Below are 14,486 nucleotides of genomic sequence, written 5' to 3' on the forward strand. Positions count from 1 at the left end.
TTCTTTACAAAAATTTTATTTAAGATCTCATGCCCTTATAAAAAGTACATTACATCAAGATTGCAAAAAAGACACTTTTTTATAAAAGAGAGACTATCTACTATCTATTTACTCATCTGTTTTACTTCATAATTCATTTCCTACCCCAAAACAATGATAAAACACTTTCTCCTTCTTCCTTTCTTTCCCCCTGCTTTGAAAGGGCACGTGCCATAAGGGATATAATAGAATGTGCCATTTCCTTGCCAGGAAAGCAATAGCCTTCTACTGGCTGGATGTAAGAGAGCCATTGGCATTCCTTGTTCCCAGAACCAAAAAGGTCACTAAACCCTGAACTTAAATATAACTTTTCTATTACTTGCAATATCTCTCCCTGAGTTTCTCTTTTACTCACACACTATACTTTAAAACAATCTTAAATTTTAAGCACTCAAGAATTGCTTACGAAATGATTAAAGGATCTAAAGTTAACTTACTTCTTTAACTTAGCAACTGTTTTCTACATAAGAACTCAAAGTTAAAAATTACATGGATGGACAAGGACCCAATTCTAAGAAAGGGATGAATTCTCAGAGTAAATACATTTTTATAACCCTTGTCTCAAAGTAAGATCAATCCTACAAAATACTTAGAACGTTAAGAATGCAATTTACACAGTAAAAATTATTTGATTTGTTTTCAGTATGAAAGTACTTTTAATTTCTTTACTGCAGGTACAATGGCATCCAAGTCTTCAATTTCTGTAACAGAAAAACAAGAATAATAAAAGAGTAGCTTTATCTAGTGACAGACTCAGACGAAATGAGAATCTCTATGCAAAGGCAAACCTCAAACACAAAGGCAACAACACTAGTGCTTTTGGGCACATGAAATTTTCTCCAACAGTGGTGATAAGAGTATCAGTGACTCAGACACAGATGTTTCACAGGGCATCTGTCTGTATAGCTACCACCTACCTACAAGCATCCTCTAAGTGTGATATTAATCTCATTAGCAATGTGCTCCTATTAACAGACCCTACTGGCCACATTTACGATATTATGCTATTGCCTCTTTAAGTCTCTGTGGTTACTTGGGTGAGCCCACACAGTGAAATCCCAGGTAGAGGCTGTCTCTTTCATGGGTCTCCATCTGAAGACTTTGGGATTTCTTCTCATGGAACACAGCTGTATCCTTAATTCTCCTGGAAAGATTTCTCATGAGTAGAGTCCCTCTTAGGTCCACCTTTAGGATGAAACACATCTACCTAATAAAAGGTGTGAGGCTTCTCCAAGTACAAAGCTCAGGTGCAATGTCTCATAGAGCTTAGCCCGGCCCAGCTTACCAGATAAACCAGTGCAGGTTCTTCTCTGCCAGGTTCTGTCTGAATTTGATTTCTCTTCCTAAGACTACCTTCTTCTAACTAGCATAACTTAGAATTCACTGTCTGAAGGTTCCTGACTGCTGAGGAAGCGGTGCTTTCTCTCATTATCTAGACTCCAGCCCTACTTAAGTCCCAGTGGCAAGTTCTCTAGATTCTCACCACTTTTTCCTAGATTATTCTGCTAGCTTACTGTTCTCATAAACTCATTTCCTTTACATAAAACATGCCTCCTTGGATCCTACCTCTCTCCCTCCACATTTAGCTGGATTTTGGTTGTTCTTCCTTTAGCCTAAACACATGACTCATGATGTTTAAGCTCCTGACTTCAGTCAGAATACTTGTCTGGATCCACTTATAAATACAGCATCAAGATATAGGAAAGGAAAAAAATATAGCAAATCTACAACAGAGAATTTGGTTCACGCCTTACATTGTGGTAAGGTACAAGATCAAATTATAATCTGACCCCCCATTCTGAAATCACACCTGTTTTCTCACTAAATGAGAAATCTGCCTTACAAATGAACCTCACAGAGAAGGCTCTTGGCTGATAGGAGAATTTTTTCAGCTAATCACATCCCTTTATGAGAAAAAGACAGACCTTCTTCATATCTGGTATTTGGTACACCGCTCTGTTGTTCTAGATGCTTAACACGACATCTAGTAATAATAAAAATATTCATGCTTGCCAAAACAGATTTAACTTTCACAATGTTAAATATAATATTTAACTCCAGAATTTCAACTGTGACCAAAATATGGAGTTCATCTGCAGGATGACTTGGTTTCTTGAAGCAAATGATCCCACAAGCCCCATACCAAGTATCATAATATCTGAGAGGAGGTTTCTACAGAAGAATTCTGAAATAAGTGTTACTAGCACAACTATTAAAATGTTTATTAATGATGAGAACCTCACTGTTTAAGTTAATTGCTACCCCAAAGCAACTAAAATCATATTATTCTATGAAACAAGGCTCTTGGAGATATGAGGCAACACATTTCTATAATTTCATGTCTCATCTTGAGTTTAACCTTCAGATTACATTTTCCCTTCCTATGACCTTTTCAAACATACCAGCATCTCTGAAGCACGCTCACTCACTGCCTCATTTGCTTTCACAGACTACAGAAAACTGGCCACGAAACTTCCTTTATATTCACTCACCTAAGTACTCCAGTCAGATACTGTTTTCATTTATCCAAATTCTTTCCAAATTTTAATTTACTCATTCCTTTATCTTCTACTATACCTCATTTCCTCCTCTAATTTACTCTATGTCAAGAAGCCATTCTTTAAAAAAACTTTTTTTCAAATGAGCTATTTAGAAAAAAAAATTCATTAGTGAATAAATCACTTTAAACTTTAGAAAGAGTTCTTAATAATAAGACAAATTATTTTTATAGCCATATACAATCGCACTTAAAATAGGAGGCTTTGGTGTCTATCTTGCCTATGATTCCTAAGCAAATTACATTTTTTCCTTTTAAGAGAGATTATACTAACAAAGCCCTCAGTCTGACCAAGAGCATAAATGCAGCTCTTCCCTTCTACAGATTTATAAACCTCTCTTCCTTTCTACAGATGTTTACTTTACATTACTTCCTATCACCTCAAAAGGAAATTTAATTTGTATATTTTTTAAAAACATCCAGTAGGAACTATCTTCAAAAAAAAAAAAAAGGGATGAAAAAAGTATCTTCCAAGATCATAAATTCTACCAAGGTTTCTCAATTGGGAATGACAAAGTCAAGGTTAAAACTGGGCATAGCCAGAGTACTGCCATTTCTCATTTTAAGGTCCCAAAACGAGGCAGCCCCAGCTCCTTAAAGGACGTGTCTCTCTCCTGTAGACTAATCCCAACCAGCTCCAACTGTGAGGTGGGAGTGCACTTCCAGAACCGTTAGTGGTTTCCAGACACTTTTTACAAACACTCTAGGGAAAAACACCAAGCCAGTGACAAAGAACACTCTTCTCTCAAACCTGCTCACTTCTTAAGACTGGAAATTTAACCACCACCAACAGAGGTCTTACCTAAGATTTCAAGAAGGTCATTAGTAAAGGCCTGAAATGCTGGGAAAAATTCCTCATGTTCTTCCAATTTGTTGATAATGCTTTAAAAAAAAATGCACAGTTTACACTGAATTTCCAACTTAAAGTTCTTGCCTCTGATTGAAAACAGAACATTTTCAAAATGGAAAGAAATTTCCTGCTGATTTAAATATAAATTTAATGATCATTTACTACAATCCTTCCTTTTTGAGCACTTTGTTCAATTAATATCATTTTTCTAAAAGAAAAATCTCTTATTATTAGTGTAAACATCTGTTCCAAAGTTAATTTATATAATATTCCTAATCTGGGAAACTTTCCATTTAGCTCTAGGATTCTTAAGAGACCATGATTTTATAACATTCTCTAAAAATAATTGGCTTGAATATCTAGTATTCTATTAAACATTAAGAACAAGTATCAGCAGTCAGGAAAACTGTAGGAAGGGGGGAAAGACCAATATGAGATACATGCTCCTTTTAAAAACATCAAGTAGGGGCTGGCCCCGTGGCCGAGTGGTTAAGTTCGCACGCTCCGCTGCAGGTGGCCCAGTGTTTCGTTGGTTCGAATCCTGGGCGCGGACAGGGCACTGCTCATCAAACCACGCTGAGGCAGCGTCCCACATGCCACAACTAGAAGGACCCACAACGAAGAAGATACAACTAGGTACCGGGGGGCTTTGGGGAGAAAAAGGAAAAAATAAAATCTTTAAAAAAAAAAAAATCAAGTATCAGAAAACTCAAATGTCAGATTAGGTAAGGGCTCTTCTTGGAAAACCTGCAGAACATATGGGACAGGCGGGATACTACGTGTTCCCCTTCCCAAATGTTGCAGTGTAACATTTGGAGAGGGGTGCAGGGGAGGAAGAGTCCATTTAAGCAAAGCTAAAATGTTTCAGTATTTTAAAAAAACATTAGGTTTTATGTTAGAGATGCCTAGCTTTTTACAAAATCCTTACCATTTATCTTCTAATCAAATAATAAATATACTGTGAGGGACTATTCAGTGGTCTACGGTAGTGTACTAAAGATAGCACTTGTTTATACATTCTGAACTCACATGAAGTTGCTAACCAGGTTTGAATTTCTCCAGATATAATTTTCCCTGGGAAGAGGCTTACAGCAATAACGCTGGAGTCTTGACCTACCCTATGGAAACTTACAGGCTCTACAATCTACTTTTATCTTGAAATAGTTGGTCTTCTCTCCATTCCTAAGGTGGGAGATCATTTTCAATTGTCTAGTTATTTAAAAGACGCTATTCCAAACAGGAAAGGTAAATAACTTATAAAGTTTCGAAAGTCTTTAATTTTACCACTCCATGCATTCTGAATGATACTTCGAAAACTTTTTAAAATAAATACCTCTGGAGGTCTTCAGGTCCCAATACCTGCGTAACCTGTTCACTCACATCCTCATTAATCAGCCTACACAATTTTCCAACTGTGCTCACCAGCACACACAATGAGGATGAACTATCTGCAAAGGAGAAATAAAAGGATAGGGTATTTCAAAAGAGAATTTTCAAAATCATTAAATCAAACACTGCTTCAGTTATCCTCATTTTTTTTTTTTTTTTTTGCTTTAAACTGTTTTACCTATATTTTATTGATTTATCAGGAATAATTCTTAAATGGGGGCCAAAAAGAACAAAGGGTCATCACCTAATTCTAAGAGTTCTTGGAGGTTTCTCACAGCATTGTTCATTTCTCCAAGCCTAGTATAAACTTCATGCATTCGGGGATAGACTCCATTTAAAGAAGGCACATCAAATAATTTTTGGAAGTGAGAAACAATAGCTTGCAAAGTTTGAAAGTCTGGCATATTGCTGTCCTGTCCAAAAGAGAGGGAGAAAAAAAAAAGATAGTTCACATCTTAAAATAACCCCAAATCTTTAATAAAAACTTTAAAAAGACAAAGAATCCTAGTAGAATAAATGTCAATATCCATACCATTACCAGTTTTTAAGATAAGATTACATTAAAATGTGAATATTTGCATAAGTATTACCTTTTCCTTATTTTCAACTTCTTCCAACATGGTATCTACTATAAACAACAGATCTTCAACTCTGATACCTTCATTTTCATCCTGCTTCTTTAAATTATGCCAAGGCACTAGTTCTGCAGATAGTATTTTCAAGGACTTATATAAATCCTTTATAACAAAAGAAATGACATGGTATTATTGATTTTAAAAAATATTTTCCATAATAATGCTGATAAAATATAATTATCCAGGCAGGTTTAATATATATATTAATCATCATCAGTATTTTTTAAAAACAACTTCCAGTTTAGAAAAAGTGTGTTAAATTCGTTTTCTCCAGGTAAATATAGGCCTTACAAAAAACATTATATATTGTTTATCCCATATCTGGATGTTTTAAGTAATTATATTATTAGTATTTATTTAAGTAATTATTTTGAATTATAGATGGAGAAAAATAAGTTTGTTCTTTGTATTCTGGCCATTAATTTTTTCATAACAGATTTATTGAGATGTAATTCATATACCATAAAATTCACCCTCTTTGTGTGTACAATTCAGTGGTTCTAATACATTTAGAGATGTGCAACCATCACCATTAGCTAATTTCAGGACATTTTCATCACCTCCCAAAAAACCCCCATACCCACTTGCAGTCATTCCCCATTCTCCCCTGCCCTCAGTTCCTGAATAACTACTAATCTACTTTCTGTTTCTATGAAATTTGCCTATTCTCAGCGTTTCACATAAAATGGAATCATACAATAGTGGCCTTTTGTGACTGGCTTCTTTCACTTATGATAATGTTTTCAAGATTGATCCATGTTATAGCATGTATCTCCAGGCAATTCTTAATTTGAAAGGATGACTAAATTAATTCTACCTAATCTTCATGACAGTCTACTTAGTTTCCTGGCCTAGACATGTGGTCCTAACGTATTTTAAAACTGCACAAGAGGCAAGGCTACTGGAAGTTTAGAATACTAAGACTGGCCAACCGATAAATATCTACTGAGCATCTGCTATGTGCATGGTGCAGTGCTTGGCCCTTCAGAACAATGCTGTCCCAAAGAAACGTACGTGAGTCACAGTAATTCTAAATTGTCTTGTAGCCACACTTAGAAAGGTAAAAAGAAACAAGAGACATTAACTTTAATAATATATTTTACTTAACCCAATATATCAAAAATATTTTCATTTCAACACATAATCAATATTTTAATTATTTTTTTTCTATATTAAGTCTTCTAAATCTGGCGTGTATTTTATACTCACGGCACATCTTAGTTAGGACTAGCCACATTTCAAGTGATCAAAAGCTACATGTGGCTAGTGGTTACTGCATTAGACAGCACAACTCCAAAATACAGAAAGAGGTACAGGAAATTCTTTTTCCAACTTCTTATTTTAGTCCTTTGCTTATTTAACACTCTCTAATTAATGCCCAGACCTCACATACTCATATCTTTAACCTTTCATTTGGTAATCATTTGGTAAGAAGGCAATTACCTATTTTAGCAATTCAAGGCAATACATTCCGTGTCAAATGAATGTTTTAAGTAATAAGTGCCACCAGAATTGGAAAAAAAAAGTCAGGAAGTCACAGCATAATGATATCTTCATTAACCAACGCTCCATCAACAAAGTGTGATTATAAAGAAATGGTCTATGGTGAAAAACGCACCAAATATAAATTTTTGCTTGAGAATAAAAGTATTACAAGGTTAAGAAAAACAGATGTTCTGGTCTACTTATAGCACAGTCTATCTAAGCAAACCCTGAGAAATCTAAAAGAAGGCCTCCTAGGTTCTCCACATTACTCAGTAGCAGGGATGCAGAAATACAACCAAGGTCCTGTCTGATTGCGTATGGCTGGCCTCTGGAGCAGTGGGGGATGGCAAAGACTCGGCATACAAGAGTGTACTGGGTTGCGAGAGCCTCTGTGTCTGTAGCTCACCTTTCCCGGACAGACGGGTGAGAAAGACAGAAGGAAGGAGGCTGACAGCCAGCTCCATGCTTTTCCCATTCTTCTCTTTTAAGCAAAATCTAACCTGAGAGAACAACTAATCTGGGAAGATGGTTGTCCCAAACTTAGAGGCTGCTATGGCAGAGAAAACTTTTCATATAAGGAGGCCTCAAATAACCTCATGTCGTTTCTCAATTTGGATCCTGACTCTGCAGCATAAGAAAAATATCTGAAGCACTGCCTAAAATCCATGAGTTCCTTGAGTAGTAGAACAAGTAAATTCCTCCTGGGGGTCCTCAGAATATTCTAATTATAAAGCTAACTCTCCTTGTCTCCTAGCGGGAAAACTGCAAGTAGCAAGAATTCATCACCTCTGTGAAGCTTTTCTTGAAGGCTCTCCCTCCTCCAGAATCTGGAGTTATCTGCATCATTCACTTAGTATTTCATCATGGGCTGCTTTTATGGCATTCATTTCTTCTAGTGATATCCTGAATGGTTAAACTTTATTTCATATTTTAGTATGTTTTGACCATCCAATTAGTCTAAATCTCGTGTTCACCTTTTCTGATACCACCCTCAATGCACTGAATATAGTAAATAATAACTATCCATTTATTTGATTCTTCCCTTTGTCAGCTTTCTCTGCTAGTCCTTTCCCTTCTCTTGGGAAGGCTGGGGCATTTTCTAGCCCATTTCCCTGAGAAGGAGAAAAGGAGTTAGCACGATTTCTTCCAACCCCCAGACAAGCAATGACTGGGAAAATGCCATGATTTACATAACCTACCACTAATCATTTTACCCTCTTCTGAGATATAAACTGGAGGAACTCAGACCTATAAAACAGGTATATTAATCCAATACTGTCACTTAATTAAAGTGTTTTTTATTTTGTAGCTCTATCTGAGCCCTATATAAAAAAGGAAGGATAAATTAGGCTGAACGTGAAGACTGCTTCATCAGTTACAAGTATGTTTTCATTAAAATTTTCTTTTAATTCAGCATCATCTCCATTTAGTTGTCTTGAAATGTGTATTCTGCTTCATTCTTTTGACAAATATTGAGCACTCATCAAGTATCAGGAGGTTCATTGGGACACATCAGAAAACAAAAAAGACAAAACTCACGGAGCCTACCCATTCTTACACACATATTCTGCATCATCTACACTTCATGCACTGAGTCTTCTCCTGACAAACACTACTGTTGAATCACACCTGCATGAACAGAGGTGCTGCTACATCTCTATGTATAGGTTATTGAAAAATCTAAAGTTTAAGGGGAATAGAAATTAAATACTGACTTTAGCAATTTACCTCTCAGTGAACTACTCAACAAAAACTGAACAAAATCTGAAGTTATGTAATAAAGAATACACAATAACTCTATAAAGTGGAGAGATTTTAATCTTCCATGGATAGACAGGATAGGTAAGAGTGGTACTGGCTGCTATCTGACTACAACCTGCTCTAGAGAATAGAGAGACATGGAGATAAGCTAAGTTTTGAGAGAAGAAAAATAATTTAAAATATAAAAAGAGAAAAAACACCTCCAGTTAAAATGGAATAAGAATAAGACATTACATCTGTAGAGGAATAAGGGCCAGGAAAATCTGTAGCATGAGGATACCAAAAAGAGAAAACGAAGGTAGAACAGGGAAGGGCCTAGAAGTGCAAAGTGGATCCACTATAGATTTTCAACAAGGCAACGGGCCTAAAACATGTCTTCTTTGGTAGAACTTTATAGGAGGCAAAGCTTATGGTAATGACAACAGCGAATACGTAGTACTCAAAACAGATACATAAGTACCAAGATTCAAGTTATAGATAAACTAGGCCTTTTCAGCTTTACAGTTAAACAAACAAAAAAATTAAGCCTAGTTCTATTAATAAAGCCATAGACTCCAATGTATTTTCAAAGCATGTAAACAATATTCAACCCTTTACCTTGAGGGAAGTCAGTTGATCTGCCCACATTTCTATTATAGGAACAAGATGCTCAAATCCACAATCTTGAACAAGCTCTTTATTGAAATGTTGGGCTCCTCTGCTCTGTTTATAAATTATTACTGGAGCTCTTGGATTGTGAATAATTGAATTGATGCTACTCAGCACCTTTAAAAAAGACAATGTTTTTAGTTGAAATGTTTATCATTGCTCTGTCAAAGTGATATATGTTAAAGGAGTGCTTTACATTCAAAGTAACATTTTTTAGAGTTAATTTTAGACATTAAGATCTTTAACAAGATTGACAGGTAATGCTTTGAAGGACAACAGCTTCATCAACATGATTAAACACATCAGTCCTAATGAGGATCACAGACTTCACAGGAAAACTAAAATGCATTTTTAAACCATTTAGATTTGAAAGTAGTTATGAATGATCTATTATAATCCACATAGGGAAGAGTAACCATCCAGACATCCTTAGCTAGAGTCCCACATTTCCCACTTTCTATCTCTTCATATTTAAGCGAAGTAGGATGTTAAAAGGGGTATTTCCTGTTGTTTCATAGCTTCACTTGAAGTTCAAAGTAAGGACAATAAATAAGTTCAACACCTTCTAAATCGAAAACCTGGAAACAGCACGTAGGTCTCGCTAAGAGGTGATCAAAGTGATCTTGGATAGTGACCAGCCTATCTAAGAAAATGTTAGAGAGTCATTGGACAGGATTCACCAGGACGAATGTCTTTTAAAGGAATATACAGACCTAGTGAGTGAAAAATGCTGTGTTGTTTTTCTTTTCTTCCCATAGAAAGCTACAGAAAACTACAGGTCTCCTGAGAATTTGACTTATGATGCTTACTTACAAGCAGTCTTATTATTGTTATTTAAGTATATGAGAGTACATTTCAGTATTTCACTTGTTATGTTTAAACTCCTCTTTGAAAATGGAAAAAACAATTAACTCTTCTCCATTAAATTACTGAGAGCAGACACATAGTTCCCCCTCTCCCTCTGCCTCACACCAAATCTAAGAAGGGCAGCAGAACTCCTGAAAGAGATCAGGGAGCTGATACTGGCCAAGCTTCAGAAGCTTACAGGACAATCCCACTCCATGATGGAGGTGGAGAACCAAGGCGGATTACATGTATGTCCAGCAGTATGCATCCATATTTTGTAGTAGATTGTTTGCAAAAATTATCATCATTATTTTTCTTCCTTATATCCTCTCCCCTTTGCAGTATGACACTGCAGGATTCTCTCATCAAGACGGAGTCTAGGGGCCGGCCTGGTGGCACAGTGGTTAAGTTTGCACGTTCCACTTCAGTGGCCCAGGATTTGCCGGTTCGGATGCCGGGTGCGGACATGGCACTGCTTGGCAAGCCATGCTGTTGCAGGTGTCCCACATATAAAGTAGAGGAAGATGGGCACGGATGTTAGCTCAGGGCCAGTCTTCCTCAGCAAAAAGAGGAGAATTGGCAGCAGCTAGTAGCTCAGGGCTAATCTTCCTCAAAAAAAAAAAGAAGAAAAAGAAATGGAGTCTATTTTCTACTCCTTGAATCTGGGCTGATCCTGGGGCTTGCGCTGGCCCACAGAAAAGGAAGTAATGCTGTGCCAGCTTGGGCTCCAAGACTCGAAGGGTCTTGATTATTTCTGCTCTCTCTCTCTTTGAACTCTGTTGCTGTGTTGGCAAGCCCAGGCTAGATGGTGGATGATAAAAGACACATGCCCCAGTCATCCCTATTACCCTGAGCCAATACCCACCCAACTCACAGAAGCAGAGCCACTTAGCTGACTTGTATCTGACAGCAGATGCATGAGGGAACCCAACCAAAATCAAGAGAACCGCCCAGCTGGCCAAGCACAATGATATTAAAGTGTTGTTATTTTAAGTAACTAAGTTTTAGGAGAGTCCGTTACACAGCAAAAATGAACTGATATACATATAAAGATAAAGATGGAAGAGAGCAAGGAGAGGAGGCAGCAACAAGAGAAGCCTGCCCTTTTACACTGTGGTAGGCCAAGAATACACCCTGTGGCCAAGCAGACACTTTAGAAGAGAGTCAAGCTTTGCTTTCATGAAAGAACACTACCTATAGCTGGAAGACTCAGGGGGAATATCACTTGAACAGGAGGAGGAAAGGGATTCATAAGAGGTCAGCTGGAAAGTGCACTGCCCGTAGAATTAACGGTACATTGCCAAAGTCCCTAGTTGGTGGGGAGGAAATAAGTGCACACACACACACACGTATACACAAGCATTCCCTGAAGAGAAAAACAGGCAGTATTTGGTCATCAGCCACAACACGGCACCAGTGCTAGACTGCACCAGCACCAGTCAAGAAAGATTCTACTCTCTTGCTTTCTATTCTCACCCAACATGCACCCTCACTGCCAAACTTGGAGAAGCCAGATACAGCAGAGGACTAGGAGAGAAGGTGGAGCAATGGCAATAGAGAAATGGACCACAGCCGCTCGCCACACTGCTTGTTTGAAGAAGCATAGGTCAGGCATGAAATAAACTAGGCATAAAGTAGAAGCTTTGAACTAAATGAGCTTGAAGTTTTGATTGAGTTTTTTTTTTTTTAAGATTTTATTTTTCCTTTTTCTCCCAAAGCCCCCCGGCACATAGTTGTGTACTTTTTAATTGTGGGTCCTTCTAGTTGTGGCACGTGAGAAGCCACCTCAGCATGGCCTGACGAGCAGCGCCATGTTCGCGCCCAGGATCTAAACCAGTGAAACCCTGGGCCGCCGAAGCAGAGCATGTGAACCCAACCACTCCACCAGCCCCTTGACTGAGATTTGAATGACTTTTTCTCCCAATTTTTCATCAAGAAAATTTTGAAACATACAAAAAAATAAAAAGAATATAAATAAGAAACACTGTATTAGTCAGGGTTCTCCAAAGAAACAGAACCAATAGGATATGTGTGTGTATTTATTTACTACAAGGAACTGGCTCAGGCCTGACAAGTCCCAAGATCTGATTGTTCTATTGAGGCCTTCAACTGATTGGATGAGCCCACTCACATCAGGGAGTGCAATCTGCTTTCCCCAGTCTTCCAACTCAAACGTTAATTTCATACAGAAACACCCTCACAGACACACCCAGAATAATGTTTGACAAAATATCTGGGCATCCATGGCCCAGTCAATTTAATATATAAAATGAACCATCACAAATACCCATATAATCACTATCTAGAGTCAACAATTGTCAACATTTTGCCAAATTTGCTCACTCCAGCTATCTATCTTTTTAGCTGAACCATTTAAAGAAAATGCAGACCTGATAACACTTCACCCTCAAATACTTAAGCATGCATCTCTTAAAAGTAGGCATACTTTGAGTCAGCCCTGACGGTCTAGTGGTTAAAGTTCAGTGCTCTCACCACTTCAGCAGCTTGGGTTCAGTTCCCAGTCACAGAACCACAGCACTCGTCTGTGCTGCCATGCTGAGGCAATGTCTCACATAGAAGAACTAGAAGGACTTACAACCAGAATATACAGCTCTGCACTGGGGCTTTGGGGAGGGAAAAAAAAAAGAGGAAGATTGGCAACAGATGTTAGCTCAGGGCGAATCTTTCCCAGCTTAAAAAAAAAATAGGTGCGGCCGGCCCCACGGCCGAGTGGTTAAGTTCGCATGCTCTGCTTCGGTGGCCCAGGGTTTCACCGGTTTGGATCCTGGGTGCAGACATGGCACCGCTCATCAGGCCATGGAGAGGAGGCATCCCACATGCCACAGCTAGAAGGACCCACAACTAAAATATACAACTATGTTCTGGAGGGTTTTGGGGAGGAAAAGTAAAAAAACAAAAAAAAAAAGTAGGCATATTTTCCTACAAAATCACACTATCATTATTATACATACAAAAATTAACAATAATTCCCTAATATCATCAATGCCTGCACTGAATTTTAAATATCTTAATATGTATAATATGTGACTATAACCCCTCTGCCAAAAGCAATGAGTTCTACCTTATATATCATCCAAGAAGAGGGAAGAAAGACTGAAAACAACAAGTTTAAAGGAAGAAGAGTAAAAAGCCATTTGCTTATTTACCACCATCAAGCCCAGCCTATTTAATAAACAGTTACACAAGTATAAAGACAAGATACCGTTTTTTTTTTCCTGCTTTTTCTCCCCAAATCCCCCCCATACATAGTCGTATATTTTAGTTGTGGGTCCTTCTGGTTGTGACAAGATGCCATTTTGATCTTGAATCTTTGTCCCTATTCACACTTTAAGCTACAACTCACAGGTCTCCTGGTAATATTACTTTAGATGTTTATTGAGGAGCTTTTTGTTTTTAGTTCAAGAGAGTGTATTTCACCATTTCACTTCTCTTATATTTAAACACATCATTTTAACAGAAAAAATTCATTAAATCTCCTCCCCCGAATTACTGACAGCAGAGCATATTCTTTCTTACGGCTTATTCACACTCTGATGACTGGCAGCAAAGATGTATTAGTGAGGAAATGGAAAAATGACAAACAATTCCCAGAGAGATGGGAATTAGAGAAAGAAAATTTACAACATAGGTCTTATCTTACTCAGAAAGAGTTTGATATGGATAAAAAATATATTTTTAAGGGTAATCACTAGATGAATAGAAAAGAATTAAGAAAATGAATGTCCTAACTACTTTAAGAGAAAAAAAAGACAAAGAAATCTCAACCTAGCAAATGTCAAGAAAAGAATGGAATAAGAAACCATGTAAATAGCAAACAGAAAGTAAGACGTCAGGAACAAAAGCAGATATATGAATTGGTGTCAATGTCCATGAATGGTTTAATTCCCCTGTTAAAGGACAAAGCCTCTCAAATTGAATCTAAGAAACAAAATGAAGTAAAAGCCATTCAGTTATATACTGGGTACAAGAGAATTATCTAAAACACAACAGTTTTCAGAAAGGTGCCTGGGCATGTAATTAACACAGAGATATATGAAGAACCAGGAATAATCAATTAGAAAATGTAACGGAAAAAAAGATCCCCTTCAAACAAAGAATCCTAAAATTCATATGGGGCAACAAAAGACCCCGAATTTCTAAAGCAATCCTGAGAAAAAAGAACAAAACGGGAGGCATCACAATCCCTGACTTCAAAACATACTACAAAGCTACAGTAATCAAAACAGCATGGTACTGGTACAAAAACAGGTGCACA

At 37.4% G+C, this 14,486-nt stretch overlaps 1 protein-coding gene across 8 annotated transcripts in view; it reads right to left on the reverse strand.

The window, feature by feature from the left end:
• CEP70 (centrosomal protein 70) overlaps nt 1-14,486 on the reverse strand; it is a 59,058-nt gene continuing 44,572 nt past the window's right edge. For all 8 annotated transcript variants that reach the window (XM_014851993.3, XM_070493402.1, XM_070493400.1 and 5 more), the window contains 6 exons: nt 9,314-9,481; nt 5,426-5,572; nt 5,080-5,248; nt 4,780-4,894; nt 3,399-3,478; nt 1-740 (listed from right to left, as the gene is read on the reverse strand). In XM_014851993.3, the coding sequence (XP_014707479.2) occupies nt 679-740; nt 3,399-3,478; nt 4,780-4,894; nt 5,080-5,248; nt 5,426-5,572; nt 9,314-9,481 (741 nt within the window). In that variant the 3' untranslated portion in view covers nt 1-678. The remainder of the gene's footprint in view (nt 741-3,398; nt 3,479-4,779; nt 4,895-5,079; nt 5,249-5,425; nt 5,573-9,313; nt 9,482-14,486) is intronic.

Source organism: Equus asinus, chromosome 21, assembly GCF_041296235.1.
Source record: "Equus asinus isolate D_3611 breed Donkey chromosome 21, EquAss-T2T_v2, whole genome shotgun sequence".
NCBI classification, from domain to species: Eukaryota; Metazoa; Chordata; class Mammalia; order Perissodactyla; family Equidae; genus Equus; species Equus asinus.